We start from the raw sequence: 16,035 nt of genomic DNA on the forward strand, positions 1-16,035 counted from the left end.
GTGAATCTGAAGTTGATAGCTGTTTGCACTTGTCTTTAGGTGGAGTATTTGTTATAGCAACTGCCAGTCGATTGATTTGTAAGACTGAACTTGTTCTGAATATGAAGGATGCATTTTCCAGGGACTGTATCCATAACCTGATTGATATGATGTTAAAGTGAAAACTATTCACAAAATCCATTCCCTAGAAAAGTAATTTTTTGAATAATTAGGTGGATATTATTTACAATATTCTTTTAAAATTTTATTTATTTATTTTTATATTGAAGAGAAGAAAAGTGAACATCAATAATAAACCCAATGTTTGGCATACGGGATGTATCTCTCTGCACCACAGTACACGCTGATCTTGCCGAAATTTACTCCAAATTACCCACTGGTATGCCCTATATCAACGTAACATAAAAATGCAATTATGTTTGAAGAGCTGAAGTTTGAAATATTTTGATAAGGATAAAATATGAATGCGCCAATTTTTCTCTGGGTCACTTTGATAAATTCTGTTGCATGTTGCAACTTTCTTATATAATATCAACATAAGAAATTTCACTGTTTCAGTCAGCGATATCTGGAGAGGCAGTTTTTTAAGACAGTGACAATTAATCATCCAGGTCAGCTGCACTGATAAACATGGCATTTCTTGGTCGTCTGACCACCTCCTCCTCCTCTTCCTCCTCGCTCTCCTCACTGCTCTCCTCAGCAGGTTCTGGCTCTGGTTCGTTTAGAGGTATTAATGCATTCTTCAGTCCCAGGAACCGTGGGTCGTTCATTACCTGCGACTGGTCCATTAATACTGGGAATGCTATTGTTGCACGTCTAGTTCTCAGTTTTGAAGAAAACCCTCTTGGATATCCTGTGAATTGCCTTTGAGTTGGTGAAAATATTGTGTGTCTTCTTGCTTGCATTGTGTCTTCTAGAGAGGGCAGGGTGGTTTCCTGGTCTTTATCGTGAACATCATCCGGAACTGACAAAGACCGTTGTAAATCGCCGGCACTTTTACAATGTCTTAATGTAGATGATCCAGGCCGGCTGTCAGCCACAGGTGCATCCCCTTCATCTACTGTTATTCTAGGCATTTTTAACTCTTCTTTTGAATCAACTTTTGCCTCAGATTTTTTTAGACTGCAGCTATTCAGATCTGTCAGAGATCTGTGAGTAATCATAGTTGCTTCAGTTTGACCTTGACCTGTCTCTAACCTTGACCCTGGTAAATCCCAGTGAACCTGTGGACTTGACCTTGACCTTGAGTGTAGCCTTCTGGCATTTGAAGAACTTTGGCAACGAGTCTGGTGAGGGTCGATATTTGGTAAAATCGAGATATGTGTCAGACCAATCTTTTCCAGTTGTTTTTGCTTCTTAGTTTGTTTGTGAATGAAAGTTCTTCGGCTCAGTTCAAGAATCTTTTCAATTCTCTTCTGTTCTACTGATAGAGTGGAGATTTGTTTCTCCAGGACTTGCTGCATCGCCACATTGTCCTTGAGCAGCACTTTGGTCAAGCTGGACTTGGGCTGAGATGACCGCTGGTCCATCACTTTGTTCATAGTTCTCAGACCTCGGTCCTACTGGCTCTGTAAATAAGGTGACATTTTATGTTATCTTAACATTTCACCTGACTATAATGAGTATTGCAGACAAGTGTTCAAGTGTATAACATTGAATTGATTACAGTTAACCTAATCAATACCCATGTGTTGAAAAGTCAAACTAATGAATGTACGCCATTTATGAAATTACTGTTGATGCCAATAAGTTTCTTCAAGTGTAAAAGATTTGGAACAAGTCTGATTATTTGTTTGGTGAGTTTGAAAGTCCTTAAAAAAGTTGTTAAAAAATAACATCACCCATTCTAGCCATCACCAATTGTGATACTGAAAACAAGTTGAACTAACAGTACTTGTAATACCTCTGAGCTCTGTCAACTTGTCACTGCAATTCATTAGTAACAGATAAATGTTTTATTCTGTGTTGGAACACTTCTAAAGCTTAACTATTTAAATTTTCAAGCAAATGTCTGGCATTGTTTAACATTGTTTTAATAAAGTGAAGCAATAAATAGAAAACCCTTATATACGTACATAGACAAAAAAAAAAAAGAGAAGAAAAAAATATGATCAATGAATCATTAAGTTAGGGAGGCCTGATAAAAAAGTTACTTTAAAAGTTTTTTAAAAAAGTATTTTTTCTGTAAAGCCACATGTTACACATTTATTAAAACAAGCTAAATTTGCAGCCTACCTTTCTTTGCTCAAATTCCATCGCATGTCGTCCACTACTGTGTGTTGATAAAAAGCTTCATCTCCGCCTAAATGCCTGCCAGACACTAATACTGTTGCTAGTGATGTTAGTGATTGATTGCAAATGGAGGTGGCTTCAAATCCTATCAATTATGTATGCTCCTGACGGTTCTCCAATAAAACAAACTTCAGAATGTGCCGTACAGGTGCCTGATCAAACGATGAAACCTTGTTAGAAATCCAATCAATTAAGGCCCAGCTAAGAGGGGCCATGTCAAAATATCAATATTTGAGGTAGCTCTCACTTGGGGTGCCCTGAAAGTGTGTAGTGAACTTTCTTTACCAGGTTGATCTAAATGTATGATGATATGTGTCTAAATGTCAGATATCATTCATTTATTAAAAATAATTGATTAATATTACTGATTATTTGATGTGGTCCCTAAACTCGATGTTTGACGGTGCTAGGCGATGCACCAGGATTTGGGGGATGAACGGGAGACGAACTAAAGATAAATCTGAGATAAATTTATATCCCAATGTCAACCGTAACGTGACATGCATATATACATATACATGACCAAATAGATTACTATTATTTACAAATGACTTTTATCCTATTTGGTTTATCATCAAACTTCAGTTAAATGGTCTTAGGCTTACATAACTTCACTCAAATGTCCCTAAAACTGAAACTGTGGCACAGATAAATTTAGGACAAAAGCATCCTAGGGGTTAGACTTGGGTGGGAGGGGGAGGTACAGGCACTAGTTTTGGGTAAGCACTTGCAGTGATTAGGTGATCCTTTTGCTTATCCATGTTCCTGATCTTTTTTTTCCTTTTTGTTTGTCAGGGAGGGTAAAAAGACTGAGAATTTGTCATCAGTTTTTTTCTTCATGCATCCTTTTTAAACCAATATGATTTATATAAAAGATGAGACAAAGCTGCAAATTCGAATATGATTAAGATGAAAATGATCTCCCCATGAAACATGAAATCCCTGTGTCTGCCCCCTCCTCCCCCCGTCTGCTTTCTAACCCCTTTTTAACCTTTTATCTAAACACAGATACAGATAAGTCAAGCCATAAATATTACAAAATTGATAAAAGGATTTTATAAGGATCAAATTGAAAATCCCCTGCATGCAAATTAACAAAATGCTTTCCTTCTTGGTACAGTGCATTTACACTAAGCTGGATTATGACCTTGAACTTTTAGAACTTTTTTACTTTTTATTTTTCAAAAATTATAAAGCTCAACAACAACAACAAAATACTTCATTAAATACCATTACCTGTTAGACTTCAAATCCTCTTCATCTTAAGTGATAACACAGCTACCAAAGGATTAAAAAAGCCAAACCTTTGACTAAATATACTTGTTCTACAGATGGAAGAAATATTATACTGTTTGCATTTAGAATTGATTCTTCACAAAGGACGAGGCATAAAAAAGATATCATTTTTCTTAATAAACTAAAGGCAGTCAATGATCAAGCAGTGCAGATGTGGAGAAGGGTATAGAAACTTTCTCTGTAAAATCCATGTACGCTTTTAACATTAGCTCTTGTCAATAATCAATATTTGTCAATGACAGACTAGCTACTTGGGCAACTTAGGAAGCTCTAGAAATAGAACATAAGACCCTGGGCCTATATTGTCCTCTAATAGTGCCCCTGGGGAGTGAAACTACTTTTACACATCATTAGAAATATGGATCATGTTACATATATGTCAAGATGTGAGATTACATAACCTTTCATCTGTATCCAAGACTGAGCAAGTATTCGGCAACACAGGGGCAAGGGAACCATAAAACAGACTTAACTTATTTAGAAAAAGATCAAATACACATGCTATACTTCTGTCCTATAAATGATGTAAAATTTCAGGAGGTACTGACATCATTTGAATATTTTTCTTTAATCATGACAACTGGTTCAGCATGCAGTATAGTAGTACTGACTAGTACCCCCCCCCCCCCCCCCCCAAAAAAAAAATGTGCACCAATACAAAATACAAGACATTAAGTGATTGAACTTCTGGCCCATTCCATTAATATCACGCAAGTAAGAATAGAAAAGGAAAATTAAATGGCATCCATTAAAAGTCCAAGAGGAAAGTAAGCCCGTGAGTCTTTGACTGTGTGCTGTGACTGGCTGCTCAATTTTCTCTGCCTTTCATCTGACGTGAAACTCAACCTACTCATCACAGGAAATTATTTACGTTGCAACTGCCATCAACATGAAACCATGAGAATCCATTACAAACACAATGATTTCAAGAAAATATGTATTCTTTGGAAAAAAAACTACAATAAAAATAAAAGAAAAACATGAAGCATATTATACTTCAAAGAGCAGACATTACAATTACTTCACAACATCACACCTGACTCCTTTGAGTTTTCTATTAGTTAAGTACAGCTGTGAATTCATGACAACAGACAGTCCCTGCGCTTGCAAGCACCTCTCTCCCTCTCTCTCTCTCTCTCTCTCTTACACACACAAACATAGCCACATAATCACACATGCTCTCTCACACACACACACACACACACACACAAACACACACACACACATTCATACACACATGCACTTGCTCTTACAAACATCCACATCAATTTTTAGATTCACTTATCAAAATATTCTAAGCATACACTGGTTTATTTGATATGTGTGCACGGAAACAGCTGACCACAAACTGTTTTTTAAATTTTTTGTCTACTGCTACTTGTATCACAATGTTTAAAACAATCCCTGCTTTGGAATATACCTCATACATTATACAATACATATTTTAATGCTATTAATGAAATGACAAAGAAAAAATCTGATCTTTTCTTCATTTTTTCAATGGGCAAAATTATAAATATTCCAATAAATAATTTGGGAATCTTCCAAAATATGATTGATATACTTTGTATAGCATTTGAGGTGCTTAAACTGAATAGAACTATAATGTAGCCTGCTTTTCTATTATGTTGCTACCACTCAATAGGAATGTCCTATATTTAAGAATCTATGACTTTAAAAGAATATACAATTTCACAATTTCCCGCATTGAAATGATGCTGTCATTGCCATATACCTGATAATCTTAACATTTCACATGGACGGAATTCTATGCAGATATATGCTGCAATTCTATCCCAAGAACTTGAAAGTCTTTCATTGAAAAAAAAAAAAAAAAAAAAAAGCATTTTCCTTTTTCTCTAAATAAATAGTCACATTAACGCTACAAGATGTAGGTTGCTGCATGTACTCAAGAAGTTCTGGCAACTTTTTCTTTTACACAAGTTAAAACATGAACCATGCATGAATGGTTGCCTTTAGCTGGATGCAAATATTGGACTGAACTCAGACAGCTAAAAAAATAAATAAATAAATATATTTAAATAAAGAAATAAATAAATAAACACCTATATGAAATGGTATTTAAAATATTAAGATTACTAAAAGCATGACGTTTGGGTGATGACAATTCAAGGTCGCTAATGATGAATGAGAAATGAATGGTTGACCTTCCTTTTATATCCCAATGTCCTCCAGGTACAAACAGTGTATATAATTATTTCAATCTGTGTGGCTATCTTCCTTTTGTTTCCAAACTGTCAACATGACAAGGGCATTATGTCATCACATCTGATCTTGCTATCTCAGGGACGGATCCAGAGCTATTTTCAGACAGTCTTCCAAATTATCTTTGTTGATCCATCCTCCATTTTTGACCATCTTCCGACAGAAAAAATAGATATCCGTCAGTGTAAACTTTATATTCTTACCATCTTCCAGAAGACCCTCAATCTGCCCCTGTATCTTGGAGAGTTTATAAAAGCACACATATCTGTCTGTGTCCATGTGGTAAAAGTGTCACAATGTCAAGGACATTATGATGTCACAGCTCCTGATCTCATTATCTTGAAGAGAGAACTTGCGTTGTTGTTCTTGATGGCGTCTCTGCAGGCGTTCACCACTTGTGTCTTGTGCTTACCCACTGGAAGATACACCATGTGTTGGATTAGACAAATTATCTAAGTTTACACAAACAATCAAGCTCCCTATTACTCTAATACATAAATATTAATTTTGGCAGCTTGTGGTTCCTGGCTCGTTAATTTACTTGTAGCTATATATCTATATATACATCTATATACTTATATATGTTACTATATTCATTTTAAATTACATGTCTAATCTTATTTTTAACTAATTTAATGGTGCAGGTGAATAGCACAGAGTTTACTTATACTGAATGTTATTAAATATACTGCAATATAACTTAGTAATATGTAATGGTGCCTGAACTGGTCATAAGATTGACATAAGTCTCACCTCTCAGCTTTCCTGCCTTCTGAATGACTTGATTGACTTGTTTCAGACAGCTCAGCAGTTCTGTGTGATTGTTACATCTGATCTTGTAGCCATTGATCAGATCTTTGTTCAGATCAAACAGTTCCATGTAACCTTTCTTCATGTTCTTCCTGGAATGTTTAGCAAAAGAATTATTATTTAACTGTTTCAATAAGTAAGGGAACAACTTTGAATTTCAAAAAAAAAAAAAAATAAATAATAATAATAACAATAAATAAATAAATAAATATCAGGAAAAATCACCTGCAGAACTTTAAACAGTATTTAGATTTAATATAATTACACTTACATATCTCCCATCAGTCTGGCATCCTCTGCCCTCACCACCAGACTCCTGATGAGGTTGGAGTGGTCCGCCATCTCTGCTGTCAGTTTCTGTCTAACAGCATGGAAATCATCAACCTAAAACATAACAGGTGCTATTACTGGGTTGATAAGCTACATTTAATTCTAACACTGGAAGTCTAGTAATATATACATATTTTGACAGAAAATACAATTTCCTTATTATCCCTAAGAATTTTAGAAGAGTCGTCTCCCTACATCTTGTGTTTTGACTAAGCAGCTAGCTTTGTATAGCACTCCTAGTGTCTTACTTTAATCAGTGTCAGCCTGAGAGCCTCCATTTCATCAGGGAAGTCTGCCGTCACCTGTAGATCTTCAATCTTTAGGAACAATGCAAGACTCTGTATAACTTCTGCTGCTACATCCATGTCATCTGTTTTGATTGTTACCTGGAATAAAAAATTAAATATTGTCAGTGTACACAGGTCTGTTTTAATGCTACATGTTATCAAAATTTAACCTAACACTGTAATGAGCTCATGTTGTTGGCTATATATAAAATCTTTAAAACACAAACATATGGACTGTATTTCTGTGCTGAGTCTACAAAATAAGTAAACGTGAACTTGTGTTTAAACAACCTTTAAATCTACTGCTTATTTATCCATTAGTTTAAAGAAGTACAAATTCAAATTTACTCCTTACTTGCCCACAATTTTAGAAAATAAAAAATAAAAAACTACTTCGTACTTGTCCGTTAGTTTCCATCTTGACACACAGAGGTCCTGCCCCCCTGAGAGACATGAAACGGGCGTCCAGAGCGCCAGGACAGACCAAGTCTTCTTGAAGCAGGAAGTTCTGGTTGATCCACATAAGAACCTACAAAGAATATCATTCATGTGTGGGTCAAACTTTATCTTCATACTGATAATGCATCCACTATTTGTTACTTTTTTACATACACTGAAGATTTTCCCCACTACATTATATGGTTTCAAAAGACAGAAAAGAAAAAAATATGTTCAATCAAGGGCTGTATTTACCCTCTGTACTCTTTCATTGACTTGGAACACAACAGAACTCTTGGGTTCTGGTACCTCCCCACCACACAGTGCATACATAGAGAACCTGGGCAGCTGCCTGGTCAACTCAAACACATGGAACTGGTTGCTGTGGAGAAAATACACAGAGATTTATATATATGGGGCACCATAGATTCAGATAATCCTTATCATGTAATGTTTTTAATGTTGTAAAAAGATATTAATGGAGAATAAAAAAATTAGATAAGTCACAAAGCATTGGATTTTAGTTAACCTTATTAAATAAAAACAACAATACCTGTTCCTTAATCCTACAAAAGCTTTGATGTGAAGATCCACAGGGACGTCCTTGGGTGGAATGATAGGAACTCTTAGACTGGAGCTGACTCCCACATTGACTGGGTGACTAGAACATACAATAACACCACTCAGATATAGTTAATGATAGGAACTCTCAGACTGGAGCTGACTCCCACATTGACTGGGTGACTAGAACATACAATAACACCACTCAGATATAGTTAATGATAGGAACCCTCAGACTGGAGCTGACTCCCACATTGACTGGGTGACTAGAACATACAATAACACCACTCAGATATAGTTCATGATAGGAACTCTCAGGATGATTCTTTCTAACAATCTGACTGAAAGCCACATCATCTATTCTCCATTGCAGTTTTCTTTTTATTTTAAAATCCATTAAATGTTTGTCTTTACAGTATATAAGAACAAAATGAAATATTTTTTACTCACACAACATAGCTCTCTCCTTCAAATATGCCCTCAGCAAATATCAGCACTGCTCTTACAACTGTGTCTGTAATGTTTTTAAAAAATTATATTTGGATCTGCCATACATTTAACACATAGTAATCAGGGGCGGATTTAGGCCGTCTTCTGGGTCTTCCAGAAGACGGTCAGATTTTCAAGTTTACATTGATGGGTATCTAATTTTTTCTGTCGGAAGACGGTCAGAAAATGGAGGATGGATCAACAAAGATAATTTGGAAGACTGTCAGAAAATAACTCTGGATCCGTCCCTGGTAATCCCAAAACACAATATTTGAGCCAAATGCCACAAACAGAAAAATCATATGCAATGACACAATAACAAGAAATAACAGAAAATGACTTAACAGTGGGAGAAAAAAATGTATCTAAACTTCACTGTTAAAGAATTTTTACACTAAAATTTAAAAAACTCACCATTTGTAGTACAAACATTCAGTTCAACATGAGGCTGAAGGAAACAAAAAATTCATAATTAATAAAAAATAATACTAATTTAATCTATTAGGCCACAAAAATAATACACATTGATTATTTGATCTGAATGTCAATGAAACATCCAATTTAATGAGTATAACTAAATATATACTAAACGTGAAATAAATCTTCATTTACATTAAGTCCCCCTCAGGATGTACAAAAAGCTCTAAAATCAACACATATCATTTTTCTTAAATATCCATAATGTAACATTTAACTGAAGAAAACCCCACACAAACCCTGCTCTCAAGGACTGAAAAGCAAACTTTTAAAATTCAAGAACCAAACTCAGATACTTTGCAAAAGAAATATTTCCATCAAGCATCTGGGAGTGTGTTAGCAGCTGAAGCAGAACAGAGCAACAAGATGTTACGTGTTAGTTAGAGAACTAGGACAAGCCTGATAGTGATGCTAGCCTCATCTAGTGAAATGGGTCTTGCACTACTCAAAAGGAAATACTGGCCCCTGTGGTGGTACACAGTGTGTCTTTTCAGTGGTCCCTGCACAAAAAGCACAAGTGTAGTGAGAGAGATAGAAATAGGTGACAAAAAAATGGCAAACAAAAGAGTAGATAGTCTGCTCATGATCTACAGCCACCTAGATAACACTTACAGCTTTACCCTCCTTCCCATGATTGACTTGTAGAGTAGTTTGTAACTGAGTGTTAGCCTGAAATACATGTAATACTCTATTATAAATTCTCAACACTCAAATTTAAAATGATATCATTTCCAGCAGAAATTTTGTGTTGAATATATTTTCTTTTCTATGGATTACAGCGATGCTTTCAAAATTTTGATCTCCAAATTAAGTGAGAAGGTCCCCCTTCCTCACCTTTTTTTTTCTTTTTTTCCCTCTTTTCGGGGGGAGGGGGGTTGTTAGTAAATAAAAAATCATCACAAAGATTCTGCTGGAAACACTCAAGTTCAAAATTCTTACATTTAATTTGTAGTTGCCTGGATTGACAAAGAGATCTACTTTGAAATCTGTAACTTCCTACAAGAAGAAAAGAAATTGAAAGAAAAAAGAGCAAAGAAAGACAATGAATTCTTGTATTCAACTTTTCGACAACTTGTATAACTTTATGATGCTTTTTAATACTGTAATTAATTTTCAATAAGATTAATAGAATAATTAAGGTACTTTGACAAATAAGGATAAAAAACAAGGAAAAAAATCTGGATTTTCTCACAGGAATGATGCCCATCTGGCCCTGGTCCAGGTCCCCCAAGCCAGACGGTCTGCTGGACTGGGCAGCTTTCTGGTTCTCTTCATAATTCTTCAGTTCAAGGAGGAGATTCTTAAAGCAAAAAATAATATGTCTTACTGATATGTACTTTACTTCTCTGGCATGCTATTACTTCAGTTGAAATAAAATATATACTAGTATAATGCCTGCTTTCAATTTATCAGTTTTAAATGTAGTTTCAAATAGTTTTGAGATAAATGATCAAATATATCATTAATGCCTGGTATTGGTAAAGATTACCCCAGTTTAATGTGAAAACCATCATTATTGTCCATATTAACCTGTTTTCTTTGGCTGAGTTCTCGGATCGTCTCCTGCTCCACGTTAGTGTCCATCAGGTTGCCCTTCATTTCCTGGGGTGCTGCTTTATAACCACGGACTGCAATACGACCACAGGATAAGTGAGAATACAGTTCACCCTGACTGTTAACCATACAGTCACTGACTATACAAAAGTTACTTGTAGTGAATTTCATGACTGCTAAAAAAAGGTTATCGTTTATTCATATAAGTATAAAAGTTCCATATACCTTCAGTGCATCACTGTTCAATGATATTATTACCTATCAATATCCTTACCTTCTCCTTCTATTGAACAACAGATCAGCTGCTGTTGTCCATCCAGTCTATAATCAGCCTGAAAAACAAGTTATAACATATATCAACATTTTAATCTACAATACTCAACATCCAATATAAAGGGCACTTCAAATTTTGAAATGTACATGGTGATTAAAACTAGCTGTAAAGTTACTTTGGATTACAGCCAGTGAGAGAGACTTATCACCACAGCAGTAGTTACTTTATTTGTAATTAACTGTGTCAGACATCAACTTGACACTTTATATTCAGGTGCTTACATCAACGATTCCTGCCACTGCATTTGTGAAATTATCCTTAAACACAACTTCTCCAGTTCTGTCACTGCGGGCGTCAATCTGAAAACAAATACACTTTTTGGCTACCTTGTACGACTATTGACAACAACATATCTTTAGATTGAACACATTTAGGGACAGCAAAGTATATCAACATTTAGGTGTAATTCACCTTTCTATAAAAAGGACTCCCAACTAGATAAAATGCTGAGACACATGAAATGGGCTATACCTTACATTTACAATATTTTTGTATTTTTAAATCTCAAATAACCAGCTGTAAGAGTCTTAGACTGGGTTCCCATAGATTTAGATCGATCCATCTGGATTGACCTAACTCACTGGGGGTTCACGCTAAATTGCTGTCAGCTTCCGGTAGCCAAGTGCGCACGAAAGTTAATTACCCCCTTACACCTTTTAGTAGTCAGGACAGACATTTAAGCTGGTTAAGCTGACAGTAATCTAGTGAGACTCCCCAGGGGGGATAGATCGATCTAAATAACTGTGGTCTCATAGGTTGAGGATTAAATCTTTTTGAGTATATAATGGAATGTTTTACTATTTCACAGAGAACAAGCCTCCTACCTTGCCATTACTCCACCCTGTGATCAACTCGGGCACACCATCACCGTCCAGATCAAAACTGTTGATAGTGACTGCCTGGTTCTTGGACTGAAATCAGACAGATGTATGTCAGTAATGGCTGGCTAGAGTGTTCTACTTCCTTATGAGATCTATACAAGTGACGACTGGCAAGAAGAATCTGCTTCATAACAGCAATTGTGATATTATTTAGAACTCACAGTTGAGGGAAAAATTGGTTTCCATGTAGAAACTAAATACAGGGACAGGAGCTTTTTTTTATACAAAATAAGCAAGTTATTTTCAATAGCCATTATATAACTAACACATACCACTGGGACTGGGATCAAATTACTTCAACTGTTTATGAAAGATATTGCTATTTAAGCCCATGCACAACGTTGACAGCAGAAATTTATCAAGAAAAATTTTACCTGGAAAGTATTTCAGGTACGGTGTTTTGAATAAGTTTAAGAATTAAGTATCCCCTGTTCCTTGAAGAATACCCACCAATAGAAAATAACTGTAACCATCTTACCTTATCATGCTAATTCCCCATAGTGACTATGAATTTGAATCCCAGAGGTGGTCACTACTTACCTTAATCCTCCAGTACCTAGCTGTCCTGTCATATACACCCACTGTTCCATTTGCCAACATATAACCAAACCTACTTACCTTAATCCTCCAGTACCTAGCTGTCCTGTCATATACACCCACTGTTCCATTTGCCAACATATAACCAAACCTACTTACCTTAATCCTCCAGTACCTAGCTGTCCTGTCATATACACCCACTGTTCCATTTGCCAACATATAACCAAACCTACTTACCTTAATCCTCCAGTACCTAGCTGTCCTGTCATATACACCCACTGTTCCATTGGCCAAGATATAACCAAACCTACTTACCTTAATCCTCCAGTACCTAGCTGTCCTGTCATATACACCCACTGTTCCATTTGCCAACATATAACCAAACCTACTTACCTTAATCCTCCAGTACCTAGCTGTCCTGTCATATACACCCACTGTTCCATTGGCCAAGATATAACCAAACCTACTTACCTTAATCCTCCAGTACCTGGCTGTCCTGTCATATACACCCACTGTTCCATTGGCCAAGGCATAACCAAACCTACTCCCCATCATTTTACACAGGGATGTGATGGTCTGAAGTCAAGGGAAAAAGTCAATTGTATGAAAAAAAATACACTAATAAATTAATTGCAGCCTGTTTTTAGTCTATAATCTTTTGCAGAGAGGTGATTGTCTAACATTAAAAACCTTTACTTTCATAGCCAATAACATTTCAACATGCAATGGGCGTTGTCAACACAAATATTAAGTTTCAAACATAATCATGATGTTTATCTAAATTGAACAAAATGCTATTACCTCTGTCTCTGTCATTTCTGCAATGATTTCATCTTCTTTGAATATTCGGATGTCAAAGTCTTCAGATCCAACTATCAACTGTAAAGTAAAAAGAACCTTACTGATGGCTAATTTAATACTGTTTTTAAAGAAACCCATTACTCAATGAACAGAAACAAATAAATGGTAAATTACTTATGAGAACTTTATGACAATAAAACTATTCCTTACCTCATTAACTCCATCCCCATTAAAGTCTAGCATGGCCAGGGAGCAAACATTGTCACCTGTTACCTGTAACATAATGATACATTAAAGTCTAGCATAGGTGAACAAACATTAACATCCGTTACAAACCAAACAAATGAAAAAAGCACACGAAATATATTTATTCAACAAGTAAAACACAAAATGTCAAGCCATATAAATCCTCACTATGGGAAGCACTGAAGCAGAAACAAAATTTTACCAAATTCAGAAAATAAATAATGTCTCACTTACTGTCCAGAAGGGGTCATTGCCCTCATAATCATATCCATGTAGGGAGCAGTTGCCCCCCACCACAGCCAGAGGGGTATCTATGGAGCCCAGGTGACCCACTATGATAGCATTGGAACCATCAGGGGTCTGAAATAATGCACATATTGAAATTCCATCTACTTTAGAATTTATGGACAAAAAATATTTTGAAAGAAATAACTACAATCATATTAATGATTATACCATGCTAAATTTGAATTATGTAGCTCTGAATTTTTTGTAATAGTAAGTTATGAAGAAAATAAACATAGCACTTACTTTATCTGACAAAAATATATTTATAATAAATGATAACAAACAATTCCTCAAACACCTCCAGTCACAATAATCAATGTATTCAAATCTAAGCATCAAAAACAAGCAAATTATTTAACTACATTAAAAGAACTTGTTGTTTTGAAATAGGTATAATACTTACATCTTGATAAAACAAGTCTGAGTTATTGTCCACGTCATATGCCAGGAGGTTGGTCTGTGTGCCCACCATCAGGATGTCATTTGGTTTGGAAGCGTCCAGTCTCCCTGCACACACTGCACTCACAGCCTGGTTGATGTTCAGTAAACTGATGTCTGTGTCTGCTGAACCCTCCATTCTTCCTCCTCTCTCTCCACGTGTGTGAGGGTTGTGGATGAACACCTGAGAACACAGTGGAAAGGATTGACACCACTCACACTACATGTCAATTATAACTCTTTCTGCTTGCCTGACTCAATAGGGTCCTTTCTCTGGGATTACAAAGATGATGTATTTCTATAACATTGTTGTCTGCACCTGTAATATTCTACTTCTCAACCCAAACAATTCAAAATAACGTTTTATTATATTTTATTCTACTTCAGTGCTGGAGTGTTCAGTTATATTTGATCCAATTCAACAGAACTTATGGTCTCTAATATAATATATGAGTACACCTACCTTGCCAGCAGTGGTAGCACAGGTGAGACAGGGGTGTTTACCATCATATTTCCCCACAGTTACCATACGTGGGTTGATCTTGTGATTCAACTTCAGGGTAAAAATTGGAACCAGCATCTTGAAAGTTGTTTTTTTCAAAGCACTTGAATCCCTATATAACCTTTGCTGAAAAAAAAAAAGATAATTCTTACAGACAGCTGTGATGTTAACTACTGCCTCATGTCTATATGAATTACAAATATAAACATATATTACACTTTATACAGATTTTTAACTCTGAAATTGAACAGATGAGGCTACATATAAGTAGATATGCTTAGCTGTTGGTATATGTATTTTTAGAAAAAAAGAGCTCTGAAACTGGGCAGATATTCCTGGATAAACTATAAGTTCAATAGAAAATCTTCAAGCCAGTAGCTAGTTGGTTTCCCTGTAGTGTTATTGTCTGCTACTGAGTTTAACTAATCTAAGCAGTAAGGCTGCAAGTGACATATGTTCAACCCCCTTATAGATTAAAATACTGTAGGTCATAAGGTTTGTATGACAGTTGTATTAGATTGATTGCTGTTTTCTTTTTCAAATTAACCATATCAGTATAAAACATTGCGGTATAGTATGACATGCTGTTATAAAGGTTTTCTGTGAGGTTTTGTTTAATTCTTCCACTCATGGAGGTGACATATGAGCAGCCATTTATCTCAATGTAAAGGCCAGGTAATAGTAAATGTGGACAATTTAATCGGTTTTTAGAGCCGCCCCTCCCCTTAACAACATTAAAAAAAACTCACAGTGCTTACAAGTTAAGTCTCTCCCAAAATGCTGTACTTGATCGCCTTAAAATTGCTGATTAATGCAGTTTTGGCAATGATGCACTATTAGTTAATACTTTCACATTTTCTCTCTCTCATTGACATAAGAAAATCAAGTTTTATCGACAAAAGAAAACGTGTTTGTCTAGTGCAGTGTATGCCCACCTTCTTAACTATCTTATTCGTTTACAACATGATCCTCAGAGACGCTGCAGTGCACCAGAATGTATTTATGCACGAATCAGCACCAACTCACAGGTAGCTTCAGTGGAAACTAGTTGATAGAAACTATGCAGCTAATTTCTGTCACGCAGTGAATTATTTGTAATAACAAAAATAATAATAAATTCCACTAACCATCCTGTTTTATGAATGAAATTTTGCAAAAATAATTTTAATAACTTGAATAGAAAATATAATATTGTCAAGATTTAAATTGGACGATTATTTTAAAATATTTAGCTTGCTAGGTCAAGGT

At 35.6% G+C, this 16,035-nt stretch overlaps 2 protein-coding genes across 4 annotated transcripts; both read right to left on the minus strand.

The window, feature by feature from the left end:
* Window positions 1–180: 180 nt before the first annotated feature.
* LOC106173910 (uncharacterized) lies at window positions 181–3,207 on the minus strand. Of its 2 annotated transcripts, none has more exons than XM_013555244.2 (2): window positions 2,236–3,207; window positions 181–1,568 (listed from the first exon to the last, which is right to left on the minus strand). In XM_013555244.2, the coding sequence occupies exon 2, from the start codon at window positions 1,539–1,541 to the stop codon at window positions 600–602; it is 942 nt and encodes a 313-aa protein (XP_013410698.2). In that variant the 5' UTR covers window positions 1,542–1,568; window positions 2,236–3,207; the 3' UTR covers window positions 181–599. The 2 variants fall into 2 exon arrangements, with proteins under 2 accessions (XP_013410698.2, XP_086855065.1); XM_086998939.1 differs by lacking the exon at window positions 2,236–3,207 and adding an exon at window positions 1,904–2,074.
* Window positions 3,208–4,511: 1,304 nt separating this feature from the next.
* LOC106173909 (BBSome complex member BBS2) lies at window positions 4,512–15,860 on the minus strand. 2 transcript variants are annotated; one of them, XM_024074428.2, is made up of 22 exons: window positions 15,723–15,860; window positions 14,749–14,913; window positions 14,251–14,469; window positions 13,794–13,919; window positions 13,524–13,586; window positions 13,314–13,391; window positions 12,984–13,088; window positions 11,919–12,005; window positions 11,316–11,393; window positions 11,035–11,092; window positions 10,737–10,834; window positions 10,399–10,506; window positions 9,819–9,875; window positions 9,144–9,177; window positions 8,691–8,754; window positions 8,233–8,340; window positions 7,935–8,061; window positions 7,642–7,770; window positions 7,203–7,340; window positions 6,896–7,008; window positions 6,568–6,716; window positions 4,512–6,229 (listed from the first exon to the last, which is right to left on the minus strand). In XM_024074428.2, exons 2-22 carry the CDS (start codon window positions 14,863–14,865, stop codon window positions 6,123–6,125), a joined length of 2,163 nt encoding a protein of 720 aa, XP_023930196.2. In that variant the 5' UTR covers window positions 14,866–14,913; window positions 15,723–15,860; the 3' UTR covers window positions 4,512–6,122. The 2 variants fall into 2 exon arrangements, with proteins under 2 accessions (XP_023930196.2, XP_086855052.1); XM_086998926.1 differs by lacking the exon at window positions 9,819–9,875 and adding an exon at window positions 10,146–10,202.
* Between the last annotated feature and the right edge of the window lie 175 nt (window positions 15,861–16,035).

This window comes from Lingula anatina, chromosome 1 (assembly GCF_051362555.1).
Source record: "Lingula anatina isolate TDL-2025a chromosome 1, LinAna3.0, whole genome shotgun sequence".
In the NCBI taxonomy this organism is placed as follows: domain Eukaryota; kingdom Metazoa; phylum Brachiopoda; class Lingulata; order Lingulida; family Lingulidae; genus Lingula; species Lingula anatina.